Source organism: Eulemur rufifrons, chromosome 17 (assembly GCF_041146395.1).
Source record: "Eulemur rufifrons isolate Redbay chromosome 17, OSU_ERuf_1, whole genome shotgun sequence".
In the NCBI taxonomy this organism is placed as follows: domain Eukaryota; kingdom Metazoa; phylum Chordata; class Mammalia; order Primates; family Lemuridae; genus Eulemur; species Eulemur rufifrons.
In genome coordinates, this window is record NC_090999.1 from 93,779,487 (window position 1) to 93,799,631 (window position 20,145).

Sequence of the window (20,145 nt, forward strand, 5' to 3'; positions counted from 1 at the left end):
TTATGCCAGTGCAATAAAGTACATAAAGATGAAGTCATAAAACAGGAAGATAGTTACCGTGCTAGTGGGGTTGCTAGAATAGTTTCTCTAGAAGACTGTATGCACATTTGTTAAAGAAAACAGAATGTTTGAGTAGAAGAACCTAAAAGGTATTTTTAAATGATACTTCTTACATATCTTTTTGTGTTGTATATTCCAGATGGGATTTATACAGCTCAATGAGGACTTCATATTTATTGAGCCACTCAATGACACAGTGGCCATAACGGGTCACCCACACCGCGTATATAGGCAGAAAAGGTCCACGGAGGAAAAAGACACAGAGAAGTCAGCTCTTCACAGTCGGTACTGTGGTGTTGTTTCAGGTAATGCCTTCTCCCGAAAGGATCTAAGTGAATACGGTGTGAGTGGACTCCTTTAAAAAATTCTCTCTCTCTCATGTAACTACTAGCTCTATTTATTTATTTTTAATGTGGAATTTCTTTTTGTTAATAGCAATTATATGTATCTACTTAGAATTATCTTTTAGTATTTTATGACATACTACACTTTAAAATAAAAAAATGGAAACTCAAAAGGACTTCAGAAATTAACATATAATATGTCCTATGCTTTTCTTGAATTGTGAAGTGTTCCTCATGGGACACCGTTCACTTCACTGGAATAGAAATGACACAGAATTCCAGGTATCCTGAAACCAAATACTGTGAGCTCATAGCCTTGTTATAGTCCACCTCTATGAGAGCATCGCAGATACAGCTATCACTCCTTCTGCCTTTCTTTTTCTTTTTTCTTTTTTTTTTTTTTTGACCCATCTAAAAATCATTTTGGAGGTTAAAATTCGATGCAGAATAGGAAGAAGAGTAAAGATTTATACTATTGAGTTTTATTCTCAGTATTCAAATGCCTTAAGCCTGGAACTTTTCAGAGGCTCATAAAAATTTCCAACCATCAAATCTTCATCTCTTTTTGTCTGCTAGCTCTTCACAGAAATAAAATGGGGGTGACTGTTTTGTGCACCTTCTCACTTCCTTTGGGCAGAGATCTGTGGCATTTGCAAGAATGACTGATTTCGGTTACATAAGTGGGAACTGAATGTCATAGCCAGCATTGAGAAAAAAATTGAGTTTCCTTAGGTAAAGTGTCTAGACATCTAATCCAGACATCTCAATGACTATTCACTGATATGAGAAATATTTCCAATTAGAATCTGAGGAAATAGAATTTATTGAAAAATTTTCAGTGTAAAGACTTTAAAACTTCATTTTCACATTTGAAACTAAGTGTTAATATAGTTTATGCTAAGATATCAATTCTAAAATTGATAATGAGATTTGAGGCTAGTTTAGGTATGTGAATTGTGACAGTAAGTCATATTTGCAGAGACCATAGGTGGTCAATTGTCGAGTGTGTTCCGGGTGTTCAGATTCAGAAAAAAGATACAATATGCTTCTGTTTAGAATATATTTATCGCAAATTAATGTTACTTCTATTTTATTTTGTAAAAACTTATGAATCAGTCTGTGCAGGAATTGTCATCAAAAACAGTTAAGTGAGTCTGTCTCCAGTTAGCAGTATTGAATGTGCACGATCGAGCCAGTTTAAATGGGACACATTGCTCTTCTCTATGCTAAGCACTGTAGGTATAAAGGAGATAAAGACAGTTGAACAAAAGTTATAGCATTATGAACAAATAAAAGAAAAGCTTTAGTATTGTGAAACGATAAAAACAACAGCAACGATTTGGATTTAGTCCATTTAAGGAGATTGCTTTGTATGAGTTATACTGAAAATCTGCACTGTGTAACTTTTGAATCACAGTAAGTTCCAGCTGTTCTTATTACTCATGTTCAATGATGACACAAAGCAGGCTTTGTATGCCATTATGTGTGGAGGAAAGGTTTCTAGAAAGTTCTTATTTTAATAGGTTAATAAAGCATAAATACGTGGTTCATATTTGGCAAACACTGTAATGTTTCTGATAGATATTTTTTCTAGGCATGACTGTTACAGATTAATGTTGACCTACTTGGATCAAGGAATTGCATGCAAGGAGTTCTAAGCTATCATCAACTAGATAATTTACTGAACTTACCTATTTTCAGATGCTTCTTAAGGGTTCAGTAAAAAATCATTTTAAAATTAGCAATCCATGAAATAAAGTACTGTTTACTTGTACTGATATGTCCAACTGTAGCTCTTCTCTTTTACTTCAAGTTGATGTGTTAACAAACTAATAGTGTGGTCCAAATTTTGATAATGTTGCAGTGTTTGCCTCTGCAAAACTCAATCATAAAATTTACTTGTCTTCAACTTGGCCATTGCATTATTTCTTTTCATTGTTTTAATGCCTTAGGTAGATTATGTTTATACATATTGATTACATGAATTTTTTTCCAAACCGGAACCTTCCCATTTCAAAATGACTCTGTTGTGTTCATTGATTAAAAGGTAATATAGAGGAGGGGACGGCAGATGAGGCTGAGAGTCAGGGCCCAGCTTCAGTCTTGTTCCAGCTAGGTAATCTTGTGCGATTCTCTTAAACTTTTGCACTTTAGCTTCTTTATTGGCAGCCTAAGGACAGTCAGTCACCTCACAGGGATGTGGAGCTAAATGACACAGCTCTTATTCTCAAGAGGTGAGCAATCTATTATTCTAAACAAACTGGTAAATCAGCAATTGTACTGTAGTGTGATAAGAACTAGGGCAGACTTAGTATACAAGATACCAAGCTTCTGAAAGTGACGAGCTGAGATCAAAGATCAAGGAGACTTACTAAGACCAGAGGGAGAAAAGGAACAGAGTGTGCAGGTTGAGATAATGGATTTTGGGGTAAGACTGCCTGCCTGTGTTCACATCGATATGCTACGACTTCCTAACTGTGTGATCTGGGAAACTTAACTTTTTCTCTCCAAAGGTCCATTAACTATATACAAAAACGGGGACAGTGATACTTGAACCTCAAGACTATCCTCAGAATTAAATGGGATTATGTTTGAAAATGGAAAACACATGTGAAGTTTTTAGTGCGTATTGTTGGATGTTAATGGGGCAGGAATGTTTCAGGCAGAAGGAATAACACATGCAAAAGTACAAAGGCCTGAGAAAGCGTTAACCAGGGGAGCAGAAACCAAGTTTCTGTACTTGATAAGATACAGCCCTGGAAAAGTCACCACACGCTTTTTGTGAGCCCCGGTAAGGACTTTATCTGTAAGTGACATTATCAATTTGTGGTGGTTAACGTTTCAGTATAAATTTATGAGTATGTCTAAGACTCAGTGTGAAAAATAGATTTATGGAGTTGAAGATAAGATTGAAGCAGGACGCAGAGATCATGTCTATTCTTAGAGCTGACGTAACCAGGCCACCGCTGAGATAGCCCCCACCCTGCAGCCGGCCCTGCGTGGGGATTCCTGTCAGCGTGCGGAGGGGGTCGGAGAGCACACACTGTGCTTCCATTCCTTCTGCAGCTGGAAGGGTGGCGTGTGAGCTGTGTTGTGTATGCATGCATTTGAGCAGAAAGTGCTGGACAGATGGAGGAGAGGAAGAACGGGCTCAGCATAGTTGCAGACAATAAAAAGATCAAAGGAATCAACTTAATAAAATGATTACTTCAGTATTCATGATTTTTAGAGACAATGGCTAATTTGTAGGACGGAGTCCACCATGAAGTTGAGATTCTTAAAAAACCTAGAATCTTCCATGCAGCCTATTTAAATGTAACATGAAAATGAGGACACAGGAGGCTGACGGATTGGGGCCAGCACAGCTGTCACTGGCTGGGGCAGTAAAGGAAACATACTTTGCTATTTCTCTCTTGCATGATCTTTGTACCACTCTTGATACTCACAAACTGTCCCCTTGGTTGCTATTTTAGTTTTCCTTTTATTTTGCTTATGTCTCTGTCTCCTCTATGGGCATGTCTTCCATGGTACGCCCCCTGGACGTAGGCACCTCTCAGGCCTGCTTTGTTTTCTTTCTACTTCTCCTTCCACATACTTTCCCAGGTTGATAGAACCCAATCCATGGGTTCAACTTCATATTGATTACTTCCAAACTGTCTCCATTTCACCCTCTTTCCTGACTTCTAGATACATAGTAACTTCTATTCAGATGTCCTCAGCATCCCAGATTAATAAATGTGAAACTGAACCCATCATCTTTCCTCCCAAACTTCTCTCTGATACTCACCCCCCACTATTTATTTGCTCTCTAGAAAATAAAAAGTAACTCCTCCGAAACCAAAACAAAAACAGCAACAACAAAAAAGTGTCATTCTAACCACTTCTTTTCTTCTTCTGTGTCCGACTGAGCTTACTCACGGGAGTGTCGGGCTCCTGACATTTTTGCCTGTTAGCTCTCCCTTCCCCTTCTGCTTCATTGTCATGGAAAGAACATTCGTAAAAAACGTATCTTGTGCCAGTTCTATTAATAGTAGGTATGTGACATGTGAAACTATATTTTTATATTTACTGTAGTTTTATAAGTACGTAGTACTTTTCTTATCATTTTTTTTTTTTTTTTTTTTGAGACAGAGTCTCACTTTGTTGCCCAGGCTAGAGTGAGTGCCGTGGCGTCAGCCTAGCTCACAGCAACCTCAAACTCCTGAGTTCAAGGGATCCTCCTGTCTCAGCCTCCCAAGTAGTTGGGACTACAGGCATGCACCACCATGCCCGGCTAATTTTTTGTATATATACATATATTTTTAGCTGTCCATATAATTTCTCTCTATTTTTAGTAGAGATGGGGTCTCGCTCTTGCTCAGGCTGGTCTCGAACTCCTGAGCTCAAACGATCCGCCCACCTCGGCCTCCCAGAGTGCTAGAATTACAGGCGTGAGCCACCGCGCCCGGCCTACTTATCATTTTACAGACAAAAAATAAAAATGAAATGAAAGAAATTGAAAGACTTAAAATAAGTACCCTAAGCTTTTGTAATGGCATATAGGAATCATGCCCATGCCTGGACCTCATCTCTATGGCCGATTTTCATATTGCTTGGATTATTGCAGTTTATTATCTCCTGTGTGTCCTCTTGATTTCAGTCTAGCCCTCTTATAATCTAGTTGCCAAATTTTCTGAAAGGTGCATTTGATGTTTTGTTCTGGGCTTCTCTATACCTTCAAAGCAAAATCCATACTCTTTAGCTTGGCATACAACCACCTGAATATGGTAGGTAGATTACCTATACCAAAATCACCTGGGGATCGGGGTTAAAATACAGATTTCTGGACCCCATCTAGATATACTAAGTCAGAGTTCCCGGGGCTGGGACCAAGGTAATCAGTATTTTAAACATAGACCCCAAAATGTGATTTTTTTAAAAATTTGGCACAGGGTCTCACTCTGTTGCCCAGGCTAGAGTTCAGTGACATCTTCACAGTTCATTGCAACCTCAAACTCCTGGGTGCAAGCGATCCTCCTGCCTCAGCTTCTCGAGCAGCTGGGACTATAGACACACGCCAGCACAACTCCTGGCTAATTTTTCTTTCTTCTTTTTGTAGAGACAGGGTCTCACTCTTACTCAGGCTGATCTCAAACTCCTGACCTCAAACACCTGATCTCAAGTGATCCTGCTGCCTCGCCTCCCAGAGTGCTAGGATCAAAATGTGACTTTTGTGTGCATATTTAGAGAAACATCTGAATCTACAGAGATCTTTTCTTTCTAGCGCTCTGCACCATACCCCTTCATTCTTCTAAGTCTCCTGGTTACCTTCAAGGTTTTGAAAAATTTTTCCTTTAACCTACTCATCCCTCAAGACTCAGTGCCTTAGGGAGGTCCCTCTGCATCCCCAAGCCCTACTTACCCAGCTATTGCTTTCCACTGCCGCCATTGCCTTGTGTGCATGTGATGTTGCCCATTAGGAAATGTCGATTCGCTTGTCTGTCTCCTGAGTTTCTGGGGGTGGGAACTCTACATTAGGCCTAATAAAGTGCTGGAGGCAAGGTTTCCTCTGTTTCATTCCACGAATATTATTTACTGCATATTAGACCCTGGCATATAAATTTGAGTTCAATTCATCCTCTAAAGACAAAAATACGGGAAGCCACAATCTTCTTTGTGAAAAGTAACAGAGCAAGATGAGATTTCGATAATAGGTAGCCCACATGAAATTTTAAAAAGACCTGAGAAATAATTATTATTTTTTCCATTGGTTTTAGGTAATAGTTTGGATATTCAGACAATAATCATGCGGAGCCTAATCCTGTTAAGAGTTGAGACAAATGCATTTTGTCCAACAGATCCTTTGTTATCCTGTGGTAGTCATTTGGAGTAGGCATTTCTGTCACTGAAGGAGTAGATATCCATGATTTCTAATGGGTCTGAAATTGTAAAATTGTTTTATTAAATCACATTTCCTAAGTCTGTGTTGTTTTTCTTATATCTGCTGCAGCCAGCACAGCTCAGGACGCGAAGTCCCAAGTCTAAACGGGCTCGCCTTTTTTCTGACTCTGTGATGTCAGCTCTGCACCCTAATCTGTGTCTTCCTTGAGCTCCAGGAGGTCATTTCAGTGCCACTGTGAAGGAGACTGCACTGCTCACCCTTCTGCTTCCTTGCCTTCTAGAATGTCATCCAGTTCTCTCTTTTATAAAGGAAAATGTCCTTGAAGGGAGAGAATTTGATATGCTGTGTGGCCTCACTAGATTGCTTAAATACAAATAGTTGCCCTAGGAATTTTCTTGTGTTCTGAATGCCAAACAATAACTTTAATATGACCAGTGATTATTTACTCTAGGTTTTGGTTAATTTTATTTGGTAATCAAAGGGCAATAGTTCGTTAAAATCAAAATTTTACTGAGACAATAGAGTATATGCCTAGGTATGTCTTGACCCATGTAGCTGTACAGGTGCCTACTTAGAAATAGAATAACCTGGAGCTGTCTGAAAACACACTTCATGTTTCCGTATTGAAAATGTCATCATAGTAGCTGACACGTATTTCACTTTTAGTACGAGTTAGACATTGCACTAAACAAATTGCATGTCCTACACATATCCCTATTTGTGTGTAATTTTTATCTATAATAGAAACAGAAGTAGAGAAATTAAGTTTTTGCCCCATTGTCCCAAAGCTAGTAAGTGGCAGAGCCAAGATTTGTGTCTATGCATTTTGACCACGGAGACTTGGTTTTAAAACATCTACTTAGATTGCGAATGTCATGAGGTTTAATGGGACCTATAGTGGAAGGCTTACTTAAAAAGAAATATCATCTTTACTCCTCTATCATTCTGTTTATAAAGTGATAAGCTTTGTTGATGCATATTTTGAGGTATTCTGGTTTAACATTTTTAGGTCATGCATTGCATTTACAGTTAATTTATTAGAATAAGATACTCTGAAACAGAAAATTCTTTCTAATATACTTAGTGGTTTATTAAAAACGTTTTAAATAATATAGTGATATCACCTCTCTCAAAAAAGAGTTTATCTTATTCATGTTTAAAAAATAGCTTCATAGTTTTAATCTGGTTTAAACTTTCATCAAGATGATTCTAAAAGTTCTTTACACATGTTATTTACAGAAAAGTGATTATTATATATTGATCCCTTTTGAGGGTCTGACCATTTTAATTTTATTTTAGCAGTAGTAATACCACCTTTTTGTAGTTGAAATGGATTTATTTTCTTAAGACTAGAAAGTAACCGAGAGCCATTAGATATCTATTATTTATAGTAATTTCTAACACTTTTAAAGCAGAGGAGACAAAAGCATTATTTTAGTGACTCTCACACTGGTCGAGTATAGGCTCTGGAGAGAAATTAAGCAAGATAGGGAGGTTAGAAATGCCAGACGAGATAGGGTGGGTTCCTTTTATGGGCGAAGGTTAGAAAGGCTTCTTCATATAGAATACGTGAGTAGCACATCTGGAATAGGTGTCCTTTGGCCAAGAGAACCAAAGTTCCTTGCCAGCGAGGGTGCCAAGGCCGATGGAACACAGTGAGCAAAGGAGAGATGAGTGGGAGAAGGAAGAGATGGGAGAGGTCTTGGGAGATGGACGGTTGCCCTGTTTGTCCCTGAGCTGCTTCAGAATTATGTAGCTATAAGATATTACAGGAAAGTCTGTTGTGCTTTAAAACAAACTTAAATTCTCGATTTAACATTGGTAGAGTTCATTGAAAAATTAGTTAACAAATCTTCTGGCAACATTCAGGCTACAATATTTAGAACACAGGAAATTACTTTTAGGGCCACATATAGACTGAGGGTCATTCTTTTAGTACACATTGATGGCTCTTCTCATGTGGCAGGTGGTAAGCAATGGAAACACTCTGTCCTTGCTTTTGTGGAGCTGCTAATTGTGGGGGGTGATGGAGACAACCAGGCAGGTAGCTAGCAGCATGCCACGAGTGGATCATATTAAGGAATTCACAGGAGGCACTAACTCTGAAGGGCGATAAGAACCATCAGTGTTAGTTATGGTGTAGGCTAAACTGCTGTAACAGAGACCTCAAAACACAATGGTCCAAATAAGGTAGAAGGTGATTTCTCCAACATGTTATGGTTCAGGTGTGTGTGCAGGTAGACCAGGGCAGAGTAGTCAGTCTGACCCATGACATTACCCAGTGACCCGGATTTCTTCAATCTTATTGTTTGACATCCCCCAAAAGTGTTATCTTCTGCAGTGTCCACCTTAGCTTGCCCTACTTTGTCTGGATTCTAGCCTATGGGATGAAGGAAAGAAAGGAGGACACAAGCAGTTTTGTCGTAAAGAGTGACCAAGAAGCTGTACACACCAGTTCTTTCAGATTTCATTCTTCAATACTCAGTCATGTAGTTATGCCAAGTTGAACAGCAGGTTGAGAACAGCAGGTGCTGGGTAGCCACACACTTAGCTAAAACAACAGTGGCGTTGGGTGTAGAGAAGGGTTTTCTATTACTAAAGGAAAGAAAGGGAGAATGGATACTGATGGACAATTAATAGTCCCTGCTATGGCATCTAAACTACAACCTGAGAATGGGAAGGTGATAACTAAGAGAAAGTAAGAGAAAATGTGGAGAAGTGTCCAAGTAGAAGGAGGGGCCACTTTTTGGTTATTGGATACATCCATGTTATTTTCATTTGCTTGGTAGAAATTGACACTGGCGAGAAGCTTTCGCTTGTCACACTTGGTGAACATGTGCTGGATAGTATTCAGTTTCTCATTCCTTTTCAATGCCAATTACATATCCATCTAGGAAAGGTGGTGCCAGATGTACACACACACACACACACACACACGCACATATACATGTATAATGAGATATGTATATCTCATGATTAGTTTATTAGGTGTTGATCCTGCCAAGATGAGTCTCTTCTGATACTTGTAGGCACGTTCCCTACTAAATATTTACCATAAGTTTATATCATAACATACTAATGTGTGACTTTAGGTAGAACTGACACCACAATTTTAAAAACTACAGAATTAATCTCTAAGTATCTTAGACTTCAAGATACTCATAAAACCAATTTCTTATTTTGTCCTTCATTAAGATCTTTGGTATTAACTGCTGATGCTAAATCTGGATCCATAAAAATTTACTTTTAACTATAGTAGTTATGTTTCATGGCTACTGTTGTTTTTGTCATCTTTCATTGCCTTGTTTCATAAATAAGTAATGTTTGCATTTATTTTTATGACATGTTAGTTAACTGACTCTACGTGATATTTGGTTAAGACTTGGTTCATTAATTAATTTTTACATCTGTGTCATTGCTCGAAAAAATGAGGAAAAGTAACTTCTGGGGATAGTCTAGACCAGGGAAATCTCCAGCAATGGTGGTGAGATCCTGGTCATGTTGTATCTCAGAGCTGACTCGGTTGGGCCTAGAAGTCAAAATAATAGATCAAGAATCCAAGATATAAATTATTCGTGTAGCCAGGAAAATATGTTAGGGGGCAAAAAAAGTAGAATAGTGGTTAGTAGAGTAGAATAGAATAGAATAGAATAAAATAAGGAAGCTAAAGTCAAGGCACTTGGAACAAGAGTCCAGTTAAGTACTTTATTAGAAACCAAGAAGATGAACTAGAATTATGAAAATACATATGCCTGAGTTCAAGACAATGTTAGAGACATACAGGGAAATATGACTCATTGAGCAAGTGTGTTTCTCTTCACGCTTCCAGGCACTCCACTGAAATTAAAGTTAAAGAAATATAGAATCTGTCAGTCAACAAGTACGAGTTTGGGAAAAGAGATGACAGCAGTTTAGAGACATCAACAGAATTTTGGTAAATGGCAAGGAGAGGAAGAAGTGACAGCTAATTTAACAATGGACCGTGGAGATGGTTGCCCAAGTGTAGAAATTTGTTAAAACTGATTGAATGGTACACTCAAATGGCTGCATATTGTGGCATGTAAGTTGTACCTCAATAAAGCTGTTAAAATCATAACTTCATTATTGAATCACCACCTGCATACAGGAAATTGCACAAATGATATATCCAACTGCTGAATTTTCCCAAAGTGAACATAACCATGAGCTTCCACCCAGATCAGAATATAGAAAATATCAACACCCAGATATCCCTTGTGCCCACTCCTAGGCACTAACTTCTTCTACCACAAGATATTCACTATCTTGATTTCTAACATTATTCTTCCCAGTTTTCGATGTGTCTATAAATGGAATTACACTACTTAATATTTAGCAATTGGCTTCTTTTGCTCAGCATTGTTTGTGAGGTTCATTCATGTTAATATTTTTTGCATGTTGTAGCAGCTGGTTTCTTTTCATTACTATACAGTATTTCTTTATGTGACTAGGCCAAAATTTCTTTATCCATGTGCTATTAATATCAATAATCATTTGAAATATTAAAAATAGTACTACTCTGAATAAACTGTACATGTGGTTTGTTGGCCATGTAAATGTTCAACTGTAGTGGACACTGCCAACTAGTTTTTCAAAATGCTTATTTCTGTTTAAACTCCCTGCATGTTTGTGTGGGGACTTCCACCTGTTCCCACATTCTTGTCAGCACTTGATAAAGTCGGTCTTTTTAATTTTAGCCATTCTAGGGATTTAAAGTTATTTAATTTATTGTGGTTTTTATTTGTATTTCCCTGAAAACTAGTGAGAGTGAGCACCTTTTCATATGACAATTGCCATTTAAATATTCTACTGTGAGAAAGGACCATTCCAGTCCTTTCCCATTATTCAATTAGGCCATCGTCATTGATTTAGAGCAGCTCTTTATTTCTTTATTCTGAAAAAGTATTGCAAATATCTTCTCCCACTTCATGGCATGCTTTTCATTCTCATAGTGACATGCTTGGATAAACAGAAGTTCTTAAATTTTATGTAGTCGAACTTATAAATATTTTTTGTTTGCGGTTACTGTTTTTAATTGCTTCGGTTTGAGGAATCTATATGCCTCTAAGGTAATAACTTCTATAAGCTCCTGATGGAAGGGGGAGCCAAATCCTTTGTAATCCATGTACAATAATTTAGTAATCAGGGACACCTGCCTGAAATGAGGATGTGGGGGGAAGTCACTTAAGCCACTCTTTGCAAATAGACCTTCATTTTGTCACTGGCGTCAGAAAGAAAGTAATAGTATCTTTTATTTATTGAGTTACTTTGTTTATATGGAGCTCTGTACTAGAAATTTTACTAACATGATCTGATTATAAGTCATCAACAACTCTACAAGGTAGATGGGTATTAGTATCCATTTTGCAGATAAGGAAACTGAAGCTGACTGGATAATGTTAGTGTTCTAAAATGGCAGAGCTAAGAAGTGGCAGAAGTCCAGTCTACCTGATTCTAAAGTCACACTCCAAAGCCAGATGCCCTTTGAGATTCCATGTGTGCAGGGAAATTATTTGACTTTGTGTACCATTACAAATGTTGGATAGTATTCACTTTGCCAATATAGAGGTGCATTTAAAAATTCAATTCTCTGTTGCAGATAAAGGAAGATCTAGGTCTAAAAAAGTACCAGAAAGTGGACGAGGGAAGCGATATTCATACAAATTGCCTCAAGAATATAACATAGAGACTGTGGTGGTTGCAGACCCAGCAATGGTTTCCTATCATGGAGCAGATGCAGCCAGAAGATTCATTCTAACCATCTTAAATATGGTAGGCAAACTTTAACGTGCACTTGGAATTTTTTCAAGAAAACTCTAAGGAAGAAATGTGTGAGTATTTATAATGAAATTCTTTAAAAATTAACCTGTTACTATTCCTTTCTTTTATTTACATCAGTAAAAAAAATAGGTATGCCAAATTGATCCATCTCAAAAGCCATTTCAAAATAACAATTTACATCTTCTAGTAAATAAAACACCTTCATTGTTACTTTTGATGTGGCAAAACTCTTTCTCTGTTATTCAGTTCTCTCCTTTTTTATGCTCTCCTTGTCCTTCTCTTTTTTAAAAAGGCCATTTGTTGAAATTAGCAGAAAGGTTGTATTTGCTTATACGCATGGCCCCGCTGGAAGGACTGTAGATTAATTATGAGGTGGAATAAAAGTGATTGTTGCTAATCCACTGAACTCGTACATAGGCATATACAATTGGATGTCAGATATAATTATAGGTGATGAATACAAGCTGATAGCTAACATTTTAACCAGCTGAATCGCAAGTGGCTAACTTTGGTTGAAGATTTCTGGACCGTGGAAATCTGGTTTATATCTAGCATCTTAGGGATGTGTACTGCCAATTTAATCCTTTGACTTAATTGTATGCTCTGATGGGTAAACCTCCTTCAAGGAAAAATCAGAAGGTTGGAATGAAGAGTGGTTCTTAAAAGAGAATAAACAGAAATAAAAGCCAAAGGCAAATGTCTATTTATAATTTCAGTTACCATTTAAGGCATGGTAAGAACCACTGATGTGAGGACAAATATATTCGCATTTTTCCTGTTTTTGCTATCATTTGGCTGTCTTTCCAGAGGACAGAATTTTTTCACACTTCAGGTGTCTCCGTCCGTATTCAGCCATCTTTAAAGCACTCCACTGGCGTTCTGCGCGGGCTAGACTAGCATAGCCTGACAACTCCAGTCTCTTCTAGGTAGTATTAATAATATCTCTGACAGCATGAGTTTGGTGTGCCAGTTATACATTTTCAAATGCAAATTAAATAAACACTAAGCTTTTTTAAAAAATAAATCAAGGTACCACATTAAAAAATCACCTCCTTGCTTTCCCACTTATTTTTTTTTTAAATAAGATTTCTCAACTAAATTGAGACTTCTCCCATGTCTGGGCCTTAAGAAAAATTAAGATGTTTTTCAGTTTCATTTTAGGATTTTTATTTTTATTTGTTTTTAGGTTTTTAACCTTTTCCAACACAAGAGTCTTGGTGTGCAGGTCAATCTTCGTGTGATAAAGCTTATTCTCCTCCATGAAACTCCAGTAAGAAAGTCTTGAGTTTTTATTCAATTAAGTGGGTGAGAAATTGTCTTCAGAAATTTTTAAATGAAGGGAATATTAAGAATGTACTTTTATTGACTTAAAAACCCAGAAACATTCACTGAGACACTTAAAGTATACATAAAACTGGCCTTTCGTTTTGGTTAATACCTCAATTTTATTTGAAAAATGGAATGTGCTTAGTTTCCAAGGATCCTGAAAATAAACCTTAACTTTCCAAAATGTAATTTAAAAAAATCATTTAAATGACATTTTATTCTCTAAATGTCTGCTCTTAAAACTTTTTCTTATCTGTAATTCATTTTAAATGGAGAAAGTTTTGTGGCATCATTTTGATATGCTGCTTAACAGGCACTTTAGAAAACTTTTGTAGAAACAATGAGTTATGCCTAAAAGTTCCACATTCTTAATGTTCCACTGCACCTCTTTCCTTTTTCAGAATAGCATTATACAGATTCTATAATTATTGGACCTTCACAAAGTTATAAGATGTTTAGCTCAGGCTAAATTAGTCCTGAATGTCTTCCAGATTCTAATTAATGTTATGGTCAGCAGTCTGCTTTAGTAATTCAGGAAATGCCCTTAGTTCTTAGTTTTTTGTATTCCTAAGTGTAATTTGCCTTGAAATGAAATATCTTTGTTTGTAGGCAGATCTCTATATTGGGCATCATGGAGAGAAAATGCTAGAGAGTTTTTGTAAGTGGCAACATGAAGAATTTGGCAAAAAGAATGATATACATTTAGAGATGTCAACAAGCTGGGGGGAAGACATGACTTCAGTGGATGCAGCTATACTTATAACCAGGTACGTTTTCCACAGCCAGTTAAATGGCATTCCTAATTCAATGGCTATGCTGTTAACCCCATTAATCCCTTGATATAGTGCCTTTATTCCAGATTTTGTGTTCCAAGAATGTTTGGCATAATAATGTTTGTCGTCTCCCTCAATTCATAATAACTGATTTCTGAACAGTCATTGGATGGCATGCTGAAAAAAAATTTGGTTAGTTAATTTAAAATAAAAATTTACCCTAAATTTTTGAAGTCAAAGGCATAGCCATTGGTGGCGCTAAGTTAAAATTATGGTAAATTTCAGTGGAGCTTCAACATCATCAACCGACACTGTATATTTTTCAGTCATCACAATATAAAGTAACCTAATATGTTAAATTCCACAGTTGACAAACTTTCTGGTTCCATCTGAGAAAACAGTTTCACTTAAGTCTCTAGCTAATTAACTGCAAGTTGCATTGTGAATGCACTACTCACGAACATTTGCAATACAGCACTAAGTGTAGTATGTAAATATCAGAAGGTGAAATGATGAGCAACAATATACTTCATATGTGTACTCTATGTTAGTAATTATGGATTTGTCTTGCTTAGAGATGATAATTCATTGTGCACTAGCAATTTAATTTTAGTCATCAAAAGTATTAGCATTTCACATCACAGAAAGCACAGTGACATACTTAAACATGATTTTCTGAAATTAATTTGTTAAATTCATGATAGCTTCTTGTTGAAGAATTGTGTAAAACAACCTTAATTATAAATCCATTATGGAATCGTAATGTTGAAAAAAATCTCTATGCAAGAGCACAACTAGATTTCTACTTTCAGCTGTGTAGTTGTAACTGATACTGGACCTCTCCAATAAATAATCATAAAATTGGAAAATATGAGGCAACTGCTTTTAGTCATTGGAGAATGAGCAGTGTAAGTCTGCAATCCCTGGAAGAAGGAAAATTTATTAGGCAAGCCTCACCGTGAGCCCAGTTTTTTGCCTGGAGCATATTTCTTGACTGGTGCAGAAGTCGGAATCTAGTGAAAACGCAGTGGCCCTGCTGAGGGCAGCAGAGATGAAAGTCCCGTGCGTGGAAGGTGCCAAGTGCGTGTGCAGATCACCTGTGAGAACTCGCAAGGGCGGGTCTGAATATACACAGACGGAAACTGCCCCAAATGTCCCAGAGTGTTGCTGCTATGGAGTTCAAGGTTTAAAAGGACATTAGGAATTGAGGAAATTTCAAGTGACTGGAGTGGAGTAATCTTTTGATATCCTGTCATCACTCCTAGCATTTATTTAGGAGATAAAACAGAAAAGCTGTGCCTTCATGTAAGAACCATAACTCAGAGAAATGCCTACTCTTGACCTGCCCTAACAAAGCTTGAAACCAAGCTGCAGCAAGATCTTTAGGGGAAACAGAGTTTGGAGGTTGAGTCCTACCAATTTATAGGGGCTTGGAAATCATCTTGGGCTTTATATACATCCTCCCCACTAAAGAATAAATTCAAACTTACCCAAGTTCAGGGTGATAAGCCAGTAATTCACCTGCCTTACAGATACTCTTCAGAGGAAGATAGCTGAACCCTGAGTCTCTAAAATATGTCATCCACAATGTCTAGAGTATAATAAAAATTACTAAAGCAAAAAACAAAAATGTGGCCCATGGTCAAGGAAAAGTAGTCAACAGAAAATATCCTTGAGATAGCCTAGATGTTAGATTTGGCAGATTAATGTAGTTATAGCTGGAGTCTCAGAAGCGAATAAGTATGGGTAAAAAAATTATTTGAGGACATAGTGTTAGAAAATTCGCCATATTTGATGGCAACAACATATAGAGCCCTAAGAAAATTGCTGAAAACAAAAGATAAAGAAAAAATTTCAATCAGCCAGAGAAAAGAAATACATAATAGAGGGAACAATGTTCAGATCAATGACTGTTTTCACATCAGAAAAGTAAGTTCAAAATACAATGAAACAATATTTCTAATTATTCAGAGAAAAAGAAACTCTATCAACCAACAATATTAATACTTATTGAATTCTTAAGGGTACTGTCTTAATCTCTGAAAGGTTATCTGTTAAAAAAATCTACAGCTAACATTGTACTTATGGGTGAAAACTGAATGTTTTTTCCTTAAGACTGACAGCAAGGTAAGGATGTCCCCTCTTACCACTTCTATTCAATATTTTACTAAAAATCGTAGCCAGTACAATAAGGCAGAAAAAAGACAGGGAAGAAATGAATGTTGGGAAGAAAGAAGAAAAACTCCCTCTTTTCACAGGTGACTCAGTACAAAGAAATTTCTAAGAAATCTAGCAAAAAATTGGCCAGAATTTGTAATTGGATTTGCAAGACCACAGAATATAAAGTCAATTTACAAAAATCAGTTGTATGAAAATAAACAATTGGAAAAAATTTACAGGAACTTCCAATACCATGATATATACTTAATGATTTTAACTAAATATATGAAAAAAAACCTCTAAAATGAAAAGTACACTAAACCTTTGAGAGAAATTAAACATCTAAATAAGGTCCATTAATTGGAAAACTAAATATTATTAATATGTCCATTTTCTCCAAATTAACTTATAGATTCAGTATGATCCCAGTGGAAATCTCTATGGGCTTTTTTAAAAATAGAAATTGATAAGCTGATTTCAATATTTATTTTGAGATGCAAAAGATCTAGAAGAATCAAAACAGTTTTGAAAAAGAAGAACAAATTAGGTGGACTTATACTATCTGATTTCAAAACTTACTATAAAGATTAGGAAATGAAGACAAGGTGGTTTCAGCAGACAGTGATAGAGATCAACAAAGCAGAACAAAGAGTCTGGAAATAAACCCAGATATATATGGTCAATTGATTTTGGAAAAGCTACCAGCATAATCCAATGACGAAAAGACAGTCTGCTTGTGAAATGGCACCAGAATACCTGGACACCTGTGCACCTGGGGGGAAAAAATAAATGTCAGCCCAGTTGACATCATGTGTGATGTTAATTCAAAGTGGATCCTAGATTTAACCATGAAAGCCACAACTCTATTTAAGTAAGAAACAGAGAAGAAAACCTTCATGAACAAGTGGAGGATGATAATTTTTTAGATAGGATGCAAAAAAACTAATCAAAAATATTAATAGTAATTTGATCTTCTTCAAAATGAAAGCCATCTCCTGTTCAAAAAATCATTCTGGAAATGAAAAAACAAGCCCCAGAATTTAAGAAAATAGTTGCCATTCATATGTCTAGCAAAGAACTTGTATCCAGAATGTGTACGTGTATATGTGTGCTTTATACACACATATAAATGTTTAAAACTCAACAAGAAAGAAAAAATATGAGTCCTTAATAAGCATAAGAAGAGATGCTCAACATCATTAATAATCGGGGAAATGCAAATTAAATCCATACCTGTGTGAATGGCTTCAGTTTTAAATAATTGAAAACACTCAATAATGGTGAGGATATGGAACAGTCCTCAGTTGTTGGTGAGACTGTAAAACGATTCAACCACTTTGGAAAGCAGTTAGTTTCTTACAAAGTTAAGCATTCACTTACCACATAACCTACATCAGTTTCTAGATATTTAACCAAAAAAAGTAAAAACACTTACAGAAAACTTTCACTTGAAAGGTTATAGCAGCTTTATTCATCATTGCCAAAAATTGTCAGTAAATTAAATGTTCATTTACAGGTGAATGGATATATTGTTGTGTATTCGCACAATTGAATACCCCTTCATCAAACTACTGATAAATGCAGCAACACAGATGAGTATCAGAAACATTATATCCTGAGTGAGAAAGCCAAATTAAAAACCGAGATCAGGAGATTATTGCATTTATGTAAAGTTCTAGAACAAGCAAAATTAATCTTCCTGTGTGGCCTGGCTGGAGGCCGGGCAGACTGACTGAAGAGGCACGCAGGAACTGTCTGTGGCCGCGGAAACATTGTCCATCTTGCTGTGAATAGGGGAGTTTATACATTTGTCAAAATTCAGCCATCTGCTCATTGAAATTATGTGTACTTTATGTAAATCTTACCACAATAAAGTTGGTTAAAAGAAAGAACAGTAACTCGAAGCTGGTAGAGGGATGGGAAGAAGCCGTGTGGGTGGAGCAGAGAGCCCTGGCAGTGTGGGCTCAGGCCAGTCGCAAACATCTAGACCGCTGAGTCTCTTCCTTCCTGTGGTAGCAGATCTTGGAAAATATTGATTATGGGACTAAAGAGAATGATAATTGTAATTTGATTACTAATTTATATTTTTCCCGTATTACAAACACAATGTATTTATTATGGAAATTTGATAAATACAAGCATAAGGATAAAAATTCGTCTATAATCCTACTACCTAGGAAGAATTGCAGTTAACATGTTTAAGTACATTTCCTCAGTTTTATTTTCTGACCGTTTACATGAGTAAATACATATATTTACAATACTGGGATCATGGTCTACATGCAAGGTTTGTTTCTCCCCAACAATGTTGTGGCATTAATATCATTCCTTATTTCCAATGCCATATATCTCCTCAAAAATCTAAAAAAAAGTTTTAAAATTTTCTACATCCAATTTTTTTTATGTTATCCAACTTTAAAACTAACCTTTTTAACTGCTCACTCTTCATCGTTGCCTCCCTCGTCGCCTCCTGCCTTCCCTGTGTGACACAGGTGCTCTTTTGAAAAATAGGAAACAGAGTAGTGTGATGTATTTCATACATAAAAAGAACATGAAGAATAATATAATTAATGGCTGCCTGTTCACCCCTCCATTTAGGAAACAGAGCATCATCTATGGAGTTGAGGTCCTCATTTTAGATATTGTTTTATAATCCATATTTTCCCTTAAAAATCTATTTCAAACATTTACTTGTCCTTAAATATTTCTCCAGGAAATATAGCATAATTCTATTTTATTTCCCAAGTAATGCATATTCTCCTAATAGAAGTTTAAATATAATTTCTAAACAAACTCTCTATAGAAACATATTCTTATGGTAAAAGTTAAAGAAATACCTTAGCATTTATAGTAAATTAACTTTTACCCAATTTCCACCCCTACTCTCTAGCCCTAAGGTAACCAACGTCAAGAGCTGGTGCGTATGTGAAGAACACTGTTTCACGTTGTATGAAGTTTTCTCTGTTTGTGTTTTTCACTTTACAGTATGTCTTGCAAGTCTTTGTGTCACTTACTGTGGGAAGCAGAGTAATGTCCTTCCAAAGATACCCAGGCTCTAATCCCTAGACTCCGTGAATATGTCAACTGACCTGGCAAAAGGGACTTCTCAGATGAGATTAAGTTAAGGATCTTGAGATGGGGAGATGATCCTGCAGTATTTTAGTCAGCCCAGTAAAATCACAAGAGTCCTAAAATGTGGAAAAGGGTTGCAGAAGTCCAGAGTCATAGATGGACTGAAAGCTGCTGCAAACTTGGCTTTGAAGACAGAGGAAGGGGCCACAAAGCAAAGAATGCTGGCAGTATCTAGAAACTGGAAAAAGCAAAAAAATGGATCACACACTAGAGCCTCCAAAAGGAATACAGCTCTGGTGACACTTTTATTTTAGCTCAGTAAGACCTACACTTGACTTCTGACCTCTAGAAGTTTAAGATAATAAATTTGTGTTGTTTTAAGCCACGAGGGTTGTGGTAATTGCTGATAGCAGTAGTGGGAATCGGATGCACTCATATTGTTCTACAATTACTTGGGAGGAGGAGCAGACATACTATGTATTGCACAAAAGGATCCTATAACTATGTTTAATTACTTTTAATTACTTCTCTATTTATGGAACTGTCTAATTTTTTTGCTCTTAGAAAAAAATATCCTATAAATGTCTTTATATATGGTTGTAAACATGTGTTAGCATTTAGTGTAGATTAAAAAGCACTTGCTGTGTCAGTGGGTATGCCTGTGTGAAGTATTGGTAGATACTGGCAAACTATTCTTTTACTCACTGTGGGACAAGGCTTTCTTCATGTC

The 20,145-nt window shown here is 36.6% G+C and overlaps 1 protein-coding gene across 1 annotated transcript in view; it reads left to right on the forward strand.

Moving 5' to 3' along the window:
- The window catches only part of ADAMTS19 (ADAM metallopeptidase with thrombospondin type 1 motif 19), a 223,565-nt gene that overhangs the window by 42,401 nt on the left and 161,019 nt on the right, over positions 1-20,145 (forward strand). The window contains exons 3-6 of the mRNA XM_069492515.1: positions 200-365; positions 11,903-12,075; positions 13,271-13,354; positions 14,020-14,177. Coding sequence (XP_069348616.1) covers positions 200-365; positions 11,903-12,075; positions 13,271-13,354; positions 14,020-14,177 — 581 coding nt within the window. The remainder of the gene's footprint in view (positions 1-199; positions 366-11,902; positions 12,076-13,270; positions 13,355-14,019; positions 14,178-20,145) is intronic.